Source organism: Oratosquilla oratoria, chromosome 2 (genome assembly GCF_046742065.1).
Source record: "Oratosquilla oratoria isolate Oo_2021 chromosome 2, ASM4674206v1, whole genome shotgun sequence".
In the NCBI taxonomy this organism is placed as follows: Eukaryota; Metazoa; Arthropoda; class Malacostraca; order Stomatopoda; family Squillidae; genus Oratosquilla; species Oratosquilla oratoria.
The window spans coordinates 61,448,802-61,465,143 of NC_134778.1; the positions used below are offsets into that span (position 1 = coordinate 61,448,802).

The 16,342-nt window shown below is 40.0% G+C and overlaps 1 protein-coding gene across 1 annotated transcript; it reads left to right on the forward strand.

Annotated features, from left to right (window-relative positions):
• Positions 1 to 189: 189 nt before the first annotated feature.
• LOC143039449 (galactoside alpha-(1,2)-fucosyltransferase 2-like) lies at positions 190 to 11,401 on the forward strand. Its single transcript, XM_076209514.1, has 7 exons — positions 190 to 320; positions 6,789 to 6,950; positions 7,459 to 7,617; positions 8,756 to 8,845; positions 9,634 to 9,755; positions 9,869 to 10,138; positions 10,242 to 11,401. The coding sequence occupies exons 2-7, from the start codon at positions 6,810 to 6,812 to the stop codon at positions 10,558 to 10,560; spliced, it is 1,101 nt and encodes a 366-aa protein (XP_076065629.1). The 5' UTR covers positions 190 to 320; positions 6,789 to 6,809; the 3' UTR covers positions 10,561 to 11,401.
• Positions 11,402 to 16,342: the final 4,941 nt, after the last annotated feature.

Sequence of the window (16,342 nt, forward strand, 5' to 3'; positions counted from 1 at the left end):
TGTGTGTGTGTGTGTGTGTGTGTGTGTGTGTGTGTGTGTGTGTGTGTGTGTGTGTGTGTGTGTGTGTGTGTGTGTGTGTGTGTGTGTGTGTGTATTACGCGTGTATTTGAAGAATATGTACATCATTGGTCTATACTACATTCATATTATATTTTCAGGAGAAAATGTTAATCAATATGACTGAATCGGAGCGAACACCTGCGGGACACGTTGCTCAAAGTAGGTGTGCAGCCTAGGATCGTCATCATTCGTACAAATTACCTCAATAAGAACGGGGCTAAGTTTCGTTTCGTTCCCTCCCTTCCGCCTCCCTGTCACCGGTAAGTAACGTGCTAAACTGAGGACGACTTCAAGCCAGCTTATAGAAAAATGGTATCTAAACAAACAAGTGTGTTAAACGAAATAGAATCAGCAGCCGTGATATCTTCTACACGTTTCAAAAATCGACAGAAAATAGGTAGAAATAATGACAAAATGACCGCACAGATCATCTCTGATTAATGATAATGTGCACTATATATGAAATCCGTAGTATCTGAATACGAGCAAGCTAAAATCAGTAACTGAGACTCCAATTTAATTACCTGTGGCGGAAACCAAGTGTGGCCAGTGAACGTGAAGGGTGGGGATAATGATACTGTAATAACAATGGATAACTCCTGTTGGCTGTGTTTGTGTGATGTCATGAGTTGGGTGAATATGGTTGAGAGTATTTGCAAATAACTGTTTACCTATCATATTCATATACTATTCTCCCTTTTTTTTCTGTAGAGTTTGTAAAGTGTCCATGTTTGTTTTGATTATTGTTGTGAACCAAGCTATGGGAACGTAGTCGGGTGTGGTTCCTAAGAACTGTTTGTAAACTGTGGTTGAAATTTCACTCTGTGATCCCACATTTTTAATTGGTTTTTATATGTTTATTTTCGTGCTGATTTTCAATGTCAGATCTATGGCGAGTGGGCTGAAGGTCATGTATCAAAAGTGAGGCCTAGATTTTTTTTTTTTTTTTTTGGGGGGGGCGGTGTTCTTTTCCAATAGAAGAGAGTTTGACATTTAATTTCACCATTACATATTTCTTAGATTCATGGTTGTCTGGGGATAAATGATATCAATGATGATTTCTGGGGTGAGGCTTTCATTCCATCATTTCTGAGCCGTTGTTCTAGTTTGTCTAATCAAGCTTGGATGTTTTTGACTGCTATTTTTAGTTGTGGTGTAGGGTTATTACAAAGGATTACAAAGGAGGAGCATGCCGACAGGAGACCTTTTGGTCCATAAGTATCTCGGATGAGGAAAAAATTATAATAATGATAAATAAATAAAAGAAAAATAAATGAAAATTATAATGATATAAACAATAATAAATCAAATAAATACATAGGTATAGTTAGATAGTAAAGAACAGGTAAACAGTATATGGTAATAAATTGACAGATAACTAATGATAAATAAAAATCAAGCAAATAATAATAAACAAACAGATAATAACAAACAAATAACCAAATAATCTAAGATAAATGGCAGTCATTACTGCATCTTGCTTGGGTGCTTATCTAAACGAATCTTAAAGCTTCGAACTGAACTACATTGGACTGCCTCTGCAGGAAGTTTGTTCCATTCATTAACTACACGGTTGGCGAAGTTGTTTTTACCCACTTTCAAATCAGATCTCTTTCCTGACAATTTGAGACCATTATTTCTTGTCAGATTCTCATTCAGTGTAAGAATTTTGTCACTTTTAATGTTGTCAATCCCCTTTAGAATCCTAAAGACCTGTATCAAGTCACCTCTGAGTCTACGCAATTTTAGGGAGAACAGATTCATATGTTTTAGTCGATTTTCGTATGATTTGTTTTTTATATTTGGAATCAGTTTTGTGGCTCTCCTTTTTACTTTTTTCAGTCTGTCAATATCTCTAATGAGATTCGGTGACCATACAGAAACAGCATATTCCAAATGTGGACGAACTAACGATTTATATAACTTGTTAATGAGAGATGGGCTTTTGAAGTCAAAAGATCGCGCGATCAGTCCTAGAATCTTATTTGCTTTCTCAGAGACTGAAATACACTGCTTAGATGATTTGAGATCGTTACTGATAATTATCCCTAGATCCTTCTTACTATCCACTTTTGTTAACGAATTTCCAAATAACTTGTAATCGTACTTTGTTTTATTTTTACCTATGTGCATAACCTTGCATTTACTTGTATTAAGTTTCATTAGCCACTTTTCAGACCATTGCTGTAATTCATCTAATCTTCTTGAATATCTAATTGATTGAAGTGATCATTTGCCATCCCGCACAATCTTGTATCATCAGCAAATTTGGAGGCAATAGATTTTAGTTCGTGGTCTGTATTATTTATATATACTATGAATAGAAGTGGGCCAAGAACGGAACCCTGAGAAATTCCACTCGTAACATTTTTCCATCAAGAGGTTTTGCCATTTAAAACAACTTTCTGTTTTCGATCATTTCAACCAATTTCTAGTTCAACTTAGTAGGCTGCCACCTACTCCGTGTGAAGCTAATTTAGTAAGTAGTCTTTCGTGGGGGACGGTATCAAAAGTTTTTGCAAAGTCTAAATATACTAAATCTATATTGTTTCTTTTGTCATAACTCAGGATGACTCTGGAAGAGCATTTTTTTATGTGGTACAATATAATTTACTAAAACAAATTATTACCGATCCCACGAAGAGATAGAATACTCTGGACTTACGCTTACCTAAAGATGAGGATCTAGCTAGAAACGTAAAAGTGGGCGCTAACGATCATCAAGAAATAATATTTGATAGTACATGGAAGGAATTAGATAAAAAGAATAACGTTCTAGTACCTGACTTCAGGAGAGCCAATTTTGAAAAGCTGAGAAAATATTTGAGACTCTTGGTCATATGCGAGGCCGGCTCAGAGGATCTGTGACAGGGTGACGTGCGCGGTCAGCCCAAAGTCATTAGGGCAGCCAGGTGTCCAGATAAGGGTCGAGTAATGGAAAGTAATATGCAAAGCCACCAGAGTGTGGTTTATCACAAATGTGAGATCAACAGCACGGACAGCGATCTGGATATATACAGTAACCTAACTGCTTCGGGTTTGAATGAGCAAAGTAAATCTATTTCCCTCAAAACTACAGGGTTGAATACTAATACGCCCAAATGGATGACAGATAGGCTGAAAAACAAAATCGGATTAAAAAAAAAAATTCTTTTACGTAAGAATAGTAAAAAAAAAAAGAAAAAAAAACGTGAAACACACCTTGAATCTACGTATGGCAAGACTAGTTGAAAATAGCACGCGCACAGCGAAACATAACAACAAAATTAAGGTTGCCAGACAAACGAGATCCAGCCCAAAGGGCTTCTTTCATCTCCACAGAACAAAATATAAGGAAAGGATAGGCCCATTTAAAAACGACGATGTCATTTTAGATTCGGAGGAAAATATGACCGAGCTATTTAACAAATATTTTTTCACGATATTTACAAAGGAGAGGTTAAATATGGTATTTGACTCCAACCAGATCTTTAGTGGAGTTGAGGGAAGTAGAGTTACAAATATTAGCATTAGAATGGCAGTAGTCAAATAGATTGATAGACTTAAAGCTACAAAATCCCCGGGTCTAGGCGAATGCTAAATGAGTGTAAATTTGAAACCTACGTCCAGTTAACGGATATATTTGATAAATCGGTAGACATTGGTTTTGTGCCTATTTCTTGGGGGCAGGCACACGTTGTTTCTGTTTTCAAAAAGGGTGACAAATCGTCTATGCACAACTACAGGCCAATTAGTTTGACGTCATTTATAGGTAAAATACTTGAATCAATAATAACTAATAGAATCAGAGATCACATCGAGAGACATAATTTGATTCGTGACTGTCAGCATGGGTTCACCAAGGGTAAGTCATGTGTAACTAATCCTCTCGTTTTTTACACTAATGTCTATAAAGATTACAATGGTAGTTACGATGTTATTTACCTTGACTTTAGCAAAACGTTGGACAAGGTGCCCCCACTAGAGACTATTAAATAAAGTCAAAGCCCATGGCATAGGAGGAGAATTGTTTGAATGAATCAGAGCATGGATCAGTGACAGAACACAGCGCATCACCATGAACGGTGTAAAATTCAAATGGAGGAATAGAATTCCCCCATGGCTCTGTTTTTTGTCACTTATTGTTCATTATGTATATAAACGACTTGGACAATGGGATTGGGATTAGTAGTGATGTTAGTAAGTTTGTGGACGACCCTAAAATAAGACGCCTAATTAGGCCAGGAGAAGACGCCAAGATGCTGCAGGAAGATCTAAACAAATTGTTCACATTGTCGGTGAAATGACATATGTACTTCATCAAAGCCAGTAATAGAATTAACAGAACATTAGGTTCCATTGCTAGGACCGTTACGAATAAAAGTGCAGAGGTAGTTACCAAACTCTATCTGGCGTTAGTTAGACCCATCCTTGACTATGCGGTAGATATCATTTCACTAGAATCAGTACAAAGGATAATGACCAAAATGATACATGGGCTCAGAAATTTATCTTACGAGGACAGGCTTAGGCTTCTTCATTTACCCTCTCTGGAAAGACGGAGAGTGCAAGGTGATCTAATAGAGGTATTTAAGTGGATCAAGGGCTTTAACAAAGGGGATGCAGACAAAGTCATCATATTAAGATAATAGAGTAGTACTTGAAGTAATGGATTTGAATTGGACAAATTTAGATTTAAGATGGAAATAAGCAAGGACTGATTTACCAATAGAGTGGTCAACGAATGGAATAGACTTAGTAATCATGTAGTGAGCGCTGAAACTATCGGTTGTTTTAAGAAAAGGTTAGACAACTTTATGGATGAGGATGATAAGTGGTAATGAACATGGAACTACCTAGTATATGCCTTATGGTTTCTTGCAGTCTCCTTCATTCTTATGTTCTCATGCTCCTAAGATAGTTGATGAGAAGTTGTAAAGAACATCGAGTGAGTTTCTGGGGCACCGGGCCCCCGGGGTAGCACTTCTTGGTTGCAGTGTGATTAATTGATTTATTCATTTATTCATTTATTTACTTATTTTTTGTTTTATCTTTTTATTTATCTATTTATTTTTATTTTTATTTATATTTATTAAAAAAAAATTGCAACAGGGTTGTGTCGACCTCGGTGGTAAGCTGTATTCTCCATTGGGTCTTCTTCATTTCCGTGATGGCAAGAGAAGCTCAGATATATTATAGTGTTTTTGCTTTGATGTGGTTGGTCACTACATGGTAAATGGTAACGTCTACAAGTGAGGGATTAATCAAAATTTAAAACTTTGGGACAAATAGTGTTACCCGTCCGCCAATCCATGAATAATACATACTGAATATATTAAAGTATTGCATAGAGTATGCAAATAATTTTACATATAAATACATTTTACAATATAATGGCCATCCTTGTATGTGACACAATATTTACAATATATAATTTTGGTTATAATTGACATAAATAATTGTTTTACCAAAATTACAAATTTTATTATACAACAAAGCTATGTGCGTTAAGGGGACACTGCAGAAGTGGCGTGTCGCCACAGCTTCATGGCGTCTCTACCCAAATGACTTTCCCAGAGGAATTTGAAAGACCTTACGACACCGGGTGGGCGCATCCACGGGGCGGAGATCTAGAGAGCTCGCCCTTAAAAGAAAAAAAAAAAAAAAAAAAAAAAAAAAAAAAAGTGCTGAAAAATTATGAAAATGACAACAATAATGTTGATGACGATAACAACAACAACAACAACAACAACAACAACAACAACAACAACAACAACAATAATAATAATAATAATAATAATAATAAGGCTAGTATTAATGATAATAGTAATTAAGATGATAGTAATGATAATAATAATTTTTCTTAGATTGGATAGCCGGTGACGTTCTGTTTAGCTGATCGCTCAAAAGTGCAGAACTTTTTTTTTTTTTTTCATTGTTCAATGTGGAACAGAAGTTTCCAATATTCATATGGGTACCAGTATCTGCAGATTTCGAGGTCTCTTGCCTCTTCCTCAGCCGGGTGGGAATAGTAAAATTCTAATAATCTCAGCTTATATGTTCATAAGTTCAGTGACTTCATCGAGTGTGGCTTGTGATCTGTCTGGTAAATGATGGAAGTATTATTTCTCAAATCTGCTGCTTGTGGTTTTTTGTCATGTTGTGCTGTGTAGTGAGCAAAAATTCCATCGTTGTAACGGTGGTGATAGTCTTTTTTCTAGAGAAGTTCTGGTGACTGCAATGTAAGTATTTTGAAGGGATGCACAATTCTCTGCCTGACATGTATGTTTATACACCACGCTGTTTTCACTACGAGTATGTTCTCTAGTGTTATCTATGTTGTTCCTCATAATGAGTGACGCGGTTTTATTTGGTTTGTATAAGCAAACTAAGCTTATGCTAATATAGTGTGCTGGGGTAACTCCGTTATCAACTATTCTTCGAATAGCCTTTTCTTCCTCTTTTACAAGGTGTTTTACAATGAACATAGCGAAATGTTAATCGTTGAGCTGAATCTTTATTATTCCGGTGTATGAATGAAACCCACGTTCTTCAACGATACAGCTGGTAGATAACGTGCCTTTCGTGTAGAGGAAGAAAAGGCTATTCGAAGAATAGTTGATAACGGAGTTACCCCAGCACACTATATTAGCGTAAGTTTAGTCTGCTTATAAAAACCAAATAAAACCGCGTCACTCATAATTTCCTATAACTATATATTTGACCTTTCCTTATTTATTCTTTTTCAGTCGAGACCCAAGTTTTGCATCATGAAGGGGATGAAACAGAGTTTTGTGGTCTTTGCTGCCGCTTGTGCCATCTTGTGCTTCCTCATATCAACTCAGTACTCAGATCTTACATGGAGACCGCAGCCAGTGGACCAAAGAAGAACAGGTGCAGAAAGAAGCCAGGTGAGTTACGATAATGTGACCATTGCTGTATTTACATTGAGCACGTGTAGACAAACACACGCTGGGCCCATCCCCTACATAGACAGAGAGAGGGAGAGACAGATAGAGGGAGAGACAGAGAGAGAGGGGGGAAGGACACTTGGCACAGCACAATAAGCAACTCTATGAGCGTTCCCCACCTCTGCTCATCGTGGTGAGTTTGACTCACTGGGAACCCACAGCCTAACAGAACCTCCTCAGAAAAAGAATGTCTAGACGAGGGTTCTTGCATTTTCTGGACCCATCAATCGTGAGGACAGTGATGTTTCCTCCACGGAGAATCATAGTCAGCTGAATTGGGTCATGCCTCGACTTCATGCTGACCTAAACCAAAATTCACATATCTCCTGCATGTCCGCTTTCAAATAATTTTACTTGAAAGGAAAAACATAATCCAGGAAGAGACTGTAATGTATCCTGCATGTCTGATCTCAAAGTATTTGATCGATGATTTTGTTTCTTCTTCCAGGGAGAGAACCTGTTCGACGGCGTGGACGTATCCTTCCTGATGAACAATGTCATCAACTGTTCACGGCCATTTATGATGATTGTGCCGCGAGGCCAGCTTGGCAACAGGTTGGCAGAAGCCTCCCACATGATCGCTTTCAAGTTGAAGTACAAAGTGCAGGTAATAGGGTCTTCTTGAAGTGCAGGAAACAGGGTTTTCTTGAAAATCAATGGACGTAGGGACGACATTATACATACAAAAATTGACTTAAGAACTTTATTGTAATATGAATGTTTACAAATGTATAAAATGAAAATTTTTGGTGATAAGTAGAATTGTTTATGCGAGTATTATGGATTTACAATATATATATATATATATATATATATATATATATATTTGTAAGGGGGAAAAAGCCTTGGTATATGTATGTATGTACAATATATATATATATATATATATATATATATATATATATATATATATATTATATATGAGGATTGTTGAAAAGTGATATTACTTGCATAAGGTACATTATGATGTGGTAAGCTGAATATAAGAATATTTTTTTGGGGGGGGAGTCGATTAGACAGGCGCCCATGCATGGTCTGGTGGTTTGCAGTCGAAGGGTCGGATCAGCATGAGGATAGAAGGATAGGTGAGAGTGAGAAAAGGGTGATTAGTTCAGAGAACACTCATGACGAAACTGACCGGGGAGCGAGGAGAGGACGATTAGTCCAGAGAGTATCCTTTGCAAACTGACCGAGCAGTGAGGACATGAAGATCAGTCCAGAGTGTAGCCCTGGTAAACTGGCCGAGGAGTGAGGAGAGAGTGACCAGTCCAGGGATCCTTGTGAATCGGCCGAGGAGTGAGGATAAGACGACCAGTCCAGAATGTAATCCCTGTGGTCTGGTTGAGGAGTGAGAAGACTACCAGTCCAGAAAGTAGCCCTTTTGAACTGACTGAGAAGTGAGGAAAGGGTACCCAGTCCAGAGAGCAACCCTTGTGAATTGTCCCCAAAGTGAAGAGAAAGTAAGCAGTCTAAAGAGTGACCGTGGTAAACTGACCGAGAAGTCCTGTGAAGCGTCGAATTTTATTGGCTGGCATGGCGACATAACGCATGTGTGGAAAGCCGATTGGTTGGCACAGCGTCACGGAAATGAGTCGCCGGCGCTTTGCGCCTAGACCAAAGCGTGGCACAGTACCACACTTCACATATAGTTCTGGAGTTCAATGCGAATTTTTTCATGATATCATAGCATCTTGGGGACTCAGTGTGATAACTGATGGTGACCCGTTCATTCTCTCTTTTTCCAGGTTGGGGTGAGGAAGGACATGTATGACTTCTTGAAGCCGATCTTCCCAAACTTCCCACTACAGGCTCTCCCTGAGGAGTGCACGAATAGGGTGAGGGTCCATAAAAACTACTTAGTGTCGTGCTTTTAAACCTTTCATCAGTCATGGCAAACGCTTTCTGTCATTTCAAATTAAGATGTGACTTGTGTGTCTAGTTAAAAGCTGGGTTGCTGGCTTACCTATAAAACCTATTGATAGTTTTCATAGGTGTAGCTAATGAAGCTAGTAAGCTTCTAATGGTAGAAAATGTTCGTCAAGGTTGGAGAGCGGTCTCTCACACGGAATCCACTCTTACATATGCTTAGGTTCAACAGAAGACTTTGGTCCTCTGGAGTTCCTAGGCCCTTTAGGTGCCACAAGTAAAACTACAAACCAAAAAGTACTGATAGTTAGTGGGTGCTTGAAGATATAACCAATGCTGAAATAGTCTCTAGGAGACTAAAGAACAGCACTATATAAAGATAGGATACATAGGGAGTAGGCGTAGGATCATTGGCCTAAATGGAGGAGGGATGTGGAGAACATTTTCCCATTGTATATTTTTTAGTTTATATTGAAAGTATTGTCTACTGGTTTTCTTATATATCAGACATCTACTCTTTATCCTATCTACGAGATATGATGATCTCTATATCAAATATGTGTCGTAAGGAAGTGTGTTTGTTTGGGCAAAGATATATACATATGTGTACATGAATACTGTACAGTATAACTTGTCTTTCCCATTCAATCAGATGAACTTTATCACTGCGTTATCATGTGCACATCCAATCGACTGACTTTGAATACACCGTATTCTAATCCTAGTAACTTCTTCCCTTTGTTCTACATGCAAACAGACTGATATCAAACGGGGTATGAATATCAATAATGCCGAGAATTATGTGGCCCTGAATGGTTTAGATAAAAACATAGGTATTGGTGCATACCCCTGTCACCCTGCCTATTTTATACAATATAGGTTGGTAGTATTGTTGTCTTTTACTTTCAAAATAACTTGTTTATATTATGTTTTTCTCACCAACTATCAATACGCTCTACTTATTCTAATTTTCTCCTTGTTTTACTTCGAAGGAACCTCTTGAGATTTTTCTTCCGATTCCAAACCCGGGTCCAACAATCAGCAGAGAGATACAGAAATCTACTTTTGGAGAAGTGGAGGAAGAAGATGGAGGAAGCATCCCTTGGAGACAAGACCATTCAGAGTCCTGGTGCAGAACGGCCTGTGGTCATTGGAGTTCACATTAGAAGAACGAGTTACATTCATCACATGAAGAATTTGCATGCTTCCAAAGTGATGGAACCCATATTTTTCCATGACGCCTTTGCTTTTGCCAGAAAAAGGTGAGCAGGGTCTTCATCCTGTTTAAGTAGTTTCCCCTTTATTGGGAACGTTTTTATTGTTTTTTCATTTTATCAAACGTGGTTTCCTTCTTCCTCTCCTCAGGTATGGCAAAGTGGCCTTCATCGTGGTGTCGGACGACCTCCCTTGGTGTCGCGAGAACGTGGTCCGGCATCATCCGGACGCAGTGGCCCTCGATGAACCCATATCGAGGGACGAAGACCTCGCCCTTATGGCTCTGTCTGACCACTTGATATATGGCCTTGGTACTTTTGGTTTCTTTGGAGGACTACTGGCAAAAGGGGACATCATCTACGCTACCAACGTATCCTACGACTTAACACGACCCTATGAAATTGAATCTTGGGTGGGCGAGGCTCGCCACGAAAACCTGATTCCTTTTCACTATCGGAAGCCATACTAGAGTCTGACAGACGGAGAATTTTCAGTTTATCCATAAAAGGACGTTATTTACACTCAACTGTTTTCATGTTTGATGAGGTTTGTAGATTTATTTAAAATAATTATATATCTATCGGCAACCCCTGTGGTAATTAGACCGAGAACATAGCCTCCTTGGCCAAAGTATACGCTCGATTGATCTGATACATTTACGTTTGCCTGAAGGCTGTGACGACCCATACATTACGAACACACGTAACATGTACATCATTAGTACACAGAAGTCAAGAGAAGAAAATTAATGGCCTTTGTTTTATCATTCTCATTTCTTCTGAGAATATGGTAACTGCCACCCAAGTCAAGTGGGATGGCGTCGTTTGATTTGATAACACAAATCTAATTCATCAGTTCAAATTCCAGATGGTCTATGTCTATAAATAATAAACAAAAATATCTTCCTGAAAAAAATATGATATGATTAATGCAAGCAAATGCATAGTTACTTACACCAAGGTCAAATTCGAGTGATGTAGTGATCCAGTCCCACAAAATTAGTTTTGCCCATTGGTAGAACACTTTGGTACATTCAGAATTCTTAATCCCTAAAAGGTAGAAATGAATTAAATAAAGAGTAACATAATTCGGCAGACGATCTGGCAGATCAAGTGGCGGCTGGCAGCAGTCGAGCGGAGACTGTCGATTGGCAGAGCGGGATTGGGGACCCCAAACGTTGGGCCTCTACGTTAGGCGCCAAATGTTGTGCCTGTAGTCTTGCCCCACGTTGGGCAGCCAAATGTTAGGCTGGTTGAAAGTAAACTCTGATGGATATATAGAGTTGGTTTTATTTACCAATGAATGTTGGGCTCCAGGGGCGGGGGGTGGGGGGGGGGGGGTGACGAGACGGCGAGTGAGGTGAGACTGTGTTTCAAGTTGTGTCCCCGTGCGATCTGCTTGCGTGGATGGGAGGAACAGGTGAGAAAGCAAAGAGCAGCGAGCCAGGCTCATGCATGACGCTCTGAGGCGATCTGTTTGCGGGGATGGTGGGGGAGAAGAGGTGAGATGGCAAGGAGCAGTGAGCCAGGTTCACGTATGATGCTCCGAGGCGGTGGACTATGGGCTATGGACTACCTAGGACAGACAACACGCTCGTGCGGGATCGGTTTGTGTTGGAGAGGAAGAATGTCTGTCAGAAAATGAAAAGATAGTAGTATATATAAGAGGGCTATTGCCAATAAGCGCTTTTTGCATGGGGGATTAGCTGAGGGGCGGTTGATGGTGGTGGCTTGGGAGAAACGGGCAGGGAACCTGGACGGCGGCGCCGACGCCTGCGATTAAAATCACCCAAAAGGTGAGAAAATGTTAGGAGGCGTAGTAGTAGAGAAAGGTTGAAAAATTGAAAAATCTTTAGTGGGAAGTAAACTAAACTGAAATGAAAAGATGTAGTATAGGAGAAAGTTAGAAAGGAAGTGAATTTTAGTCGAAGAAAAACTACATGTAGATGTTTGTGTGTGGGGGCGTGGTTATGTTTGTGAGAAGTGTGTGTATGTATCTTACGAAAAGTGAGTGGGGTTAACTTTCCGCGTGTGGTGTTGCTGATTAACCCCAAGCTAGGCAGCACTTTCCTGATTAACCAAAGGTGAGGCTTGAGCGTTCCTTATTAACCCCAGGTGAGGCAATGGGCGTTTGGCCTCTAACGAGGCAATGGCGATATCCGAAGTGCAGTCAAGAGAGTGGATACAATGTCAATGCGAGGGGGGGGGCAGGCGGGCGAGTGTTGGTTTATCTCTTTTCTTGCGAACACAACTCTGAAAGCAGAGAATTACGTGGCTCGGGAAATGTGTATACTTGTCAGAAGCGTAAACCCTCTCGCAAGCGTCAGCGAAGAGGCCAGGCGTGTGAGGGCCGGTGGACAGGAGAGGCCCAGCACCTCCTACCCCACGACCGGCCGGCGAAGAATTATGGGCCTTGGTGAAAAGGCCAGGCGTGTGCCGGACAAGTCGGCGGGACAGGAGACTAAAGGTCATGATAAAATCTCCACCCCCACGACCGGCCGGCAAGGAATTATGGGTATTGGCTGAGAGAGCTCGAGTGAAGGACGACGACCAACCTCTGCTGTGCCAGTGTGTATTTGTATATGTATATATATATATATATATATATATATATATATATACAGGTTGACATTCAAAAATCCGGCAACCATAAATCCGGAACCTTCAGAAATCCGGGACAGATTTCGGGAGCGCATTTTAATTTTCATATTTTCCGCGTTGGTGCGCCATTGTTTTCTGGAGCTGCCGCTTACGCCAGAATCAGCTGTTGGTTCATGCTTCCACCTGCTATCAAGTAATCCTGCTCCTTTTTCTCATTATTCTCCTCATTATAGCATTTATTTGTTGTATAGCCCCAATTTGGAATCAACAAATTAGAAAGGTGGCATAAAACGCAAACATCATGCATTATCGATCGCAGAGAAAGTGGAAATATAAAAAACTTGGTAACTATGTGTCTGTGCGAACCATTTGTGAAACTTACGACATTATGTGTAAAAAAGCCCATCTGCTATTTAGCTTCTTTCCTAAGAAGTACAGCACGGAGTATTTTATTTAGTTTAATTAAGATTCTTCGGAGGATCAGTTTTATATGTTCTATTAAAATTGAATTAAAATTATATATAACTATCTTTACTGTATTTTATTCATTCGTGAATAAAAAAAAATTATTTGCTTTTCACTTAGTGTTTATTTTTCCCATTAAAGGACTGTAGAGCATGTGTTAGGATTGGAAATGGAGAGAGTGAATGGTTTGAAGTAAAGGTGGGACTTCGTCAAGGATGCGTTATGTCGCCCTGGCTGTTCAACTTATACATGGATGGGGTGGTGCAAGAGGTGAATGCTAGGGTAGTGAGTCAGGGATTGGAGATGGTTAAAGAAAATGGAGAAAAGTGGGAGGTGAGCCAGCTGTTGTTTGCGGACGACACTGCGCCATTGTGGCAGGGTCAGAGGAGGGATTGAGGAAGCTGTTGGCAGAGTTTGGGAGAGTATGTGATAGAAGAAAGCTAAAGATAAATGTGGGTAAAAGTAAGGTGATGAGATGTACAAGGGGTGAAAGTGGCAGTAGACTGGAAGTGAACATTAAGGGAGAGCGACTGGAGGAAGTGGATAGTTTTAGATACTTGGGTGCAAGTGTAGCAGGAAAAGGTGGAGTGAAGGTGGAGGTAGAATGTAGATTGAGAGAAGCGAGTAAATGCCTTGGTGGTTTAAAGAGTGTAATGAGAAATAGACATTTGGGAATGGATGCGAAGAGGAGACTGTATGAAGGAGTGATTGTGCCAACAGCACTGTATGGGGCAGAAACGTGGAACATAAGAGAAGAAGAGAGAAGGAGTTTGAATGTGTTTGAGATGAGGTGTCTGAGAAGTATGGTGGGGGTTACTAGGCTAGATAGAGTGAGAAATGAGGAGGTGAGGAGGAGAACAGGGGTGAAAAAGGATTTGGGAGATAGGGTTGATGAAAGAATATTAGGATGGTTTGGACACATGGAAAGAATGAGTGAAGAAAGACTAGTAAAAGAGGTATGGAAGGCAGATGTGGAGGGAGTGAACATGAGGGGACGTCCTAGGATGAGGTGGATGGATGGGGTGAAGGGGGCTTTGGGGAAGAGGGGAATGTCTGTTGAGGAAGGAAGGGAGAGGACGGAAGACAGAGGTGAGTGGAGAATGGTTGTATATGGATGATGTTGTGACTGCATGAGGAGGAATGGGCGGGGGGGTGGGGGGTGGAGTAGTATGTGTGAGTAAATTTTGACGCAGCCCGAAGGGATTTCTCCCCGTCCTCTCCTTATATGCAAAGGGGGACGGAGAGGGGGGGTCGCCGATTTAATGAAGCGGCCTTGCTGTGGATGTACTGTGTCTTGCGACACTGCTTCTGACCCAGGGCGGTGGGCAGGGTGCAGGGATGACCCGTCATCCAGGAGGTGCTCAGATGAGAGGAAGGGTGGGAGGGGTGTGGAGTGTATTTAGGGATGAAATGGGTGGAAGTGTTTTTATGCCTTTCCCTTTTTGGCTACCTCCCTTGGAAGGGGGAAAAAGCCTTGGTATATGTATGTATTAAAGGACTGTACAGGTGGTAATTTTCTTTGAATATATATAAACTTCAAAAATCCGGCATTTTCAAAAATCCGGCAGTCCTCAGGTCCCGAGGTTGCCGGATTTTTGAATGTCAACCTGTATATATATATATATATATATATATATATATATATATATATATATATATATATACATATATATATATATATATATATATATATATATACATATATATAATATATTCCAAGCACAACTCTGAAAGCAGAGAATTACGTGACTTGGGAAACGTCTGTAATTGCTGTAGGTGTAAGCCCACTTGCCAACGTCAACAAAGAGGTCAGGCTTATGCCAGACCGGTCAGCAGCAAATGAGAAAAATCTCCGCCGAGACCGGCCGGCGATCTAAATCTTCGGCCTTGGTGCATCCTTTATAAACACGAGCAGGTCATGACCCTTGCTCCTTATTGCCGTGAGGTCAAGTGTGAGGCGAGGGGCGTCGGGCGCAAAAACGCTCTCAGGCCGAAGAATTACGTAGATGGTATGAGGAGGGTATCGCACGTGAGTTCCTTCACAAAGGTTTTGTGGTGGTCACGCGGTAGACCTTGGCACTGGTTAGTCATCCTTAGGGTTGGGGCCAAATGTTGTGGTCTGAGAAGAGGTGAGGACCGGCATGTTTACTCATTTCCTGGTCATCTTTTGACGTTTGACGTTGTATCATGGGCTCGAATATATATGGCAGGACGGATAATGAATGAGCTCCACTGTCTAACACCCCTTCTTTAGATTGAGTTAAATTCTGAGGCCTTTTTCAATAGAAACCGCGAGTGTGTACGTAATGATAAATTCTAAGGCGCTATTATCTAGATACAATATTTAGCTACTACATCACGCCGATGCCATCTAGCGGACGAAAATATAACTGAATGTTTGGCTGCGCATGTCTCAGGACCTTCGGAAATATCATAGAATTTACTCTTACAAACAGATATCTTAATCAAAATATAACTATTACTATGGCGGAATCGACTGAGATATTTTACAAAACTATTTCTAAAAGGGAGTGGGTGGTTTAGAAAGATTATTTCGTTTATTGCATTCTGGCCTTTAAGTTGTTAGCTTCAAGGAACTCCATAATCTATCCCTTAGAATCTTTTCCATATTTTTGCATACAACTGACGTCAAAATAATATGACGATAATTACTGGGCAGAAATTTTTTACTTTTTTATACATGGGAGTTACATAAGCCAATTTCCACTCTCGAGATAATTTACCAGAAGTACCATAAGTCATTTTTATTTATCAAAATTGTCACCCCGCTGGAACTTGCATTATGGAAACATAGCATTATTAATATTATTACGTCTCTCATATCTTTGTGTAAATATCTATAAATATTAGTATTGTTATTCTATAAAGTTTAAATAATATCATATAAATCAAATTACTCGTGGTGCTATTATATGTGCATTATATCCTTCTTGCATAAAGAACTATGTCCCATTGCCAAGACAGCATCTTTGTGCACCTATACTCGCATTTTAACTTCAATAAACAAGTACCGAGAGAATTGGAGTTTATCTAATTCCATCCTTCCTCTCGGGGAAGTGTACCATTCACCAACTGTAGTAACCTAATACTACATTATTACCTTGTACTTTGTTATACTTTTTGAGTTGCGGAATAGTTCTTCTAATGCTCACAGTAGTGTTTTTG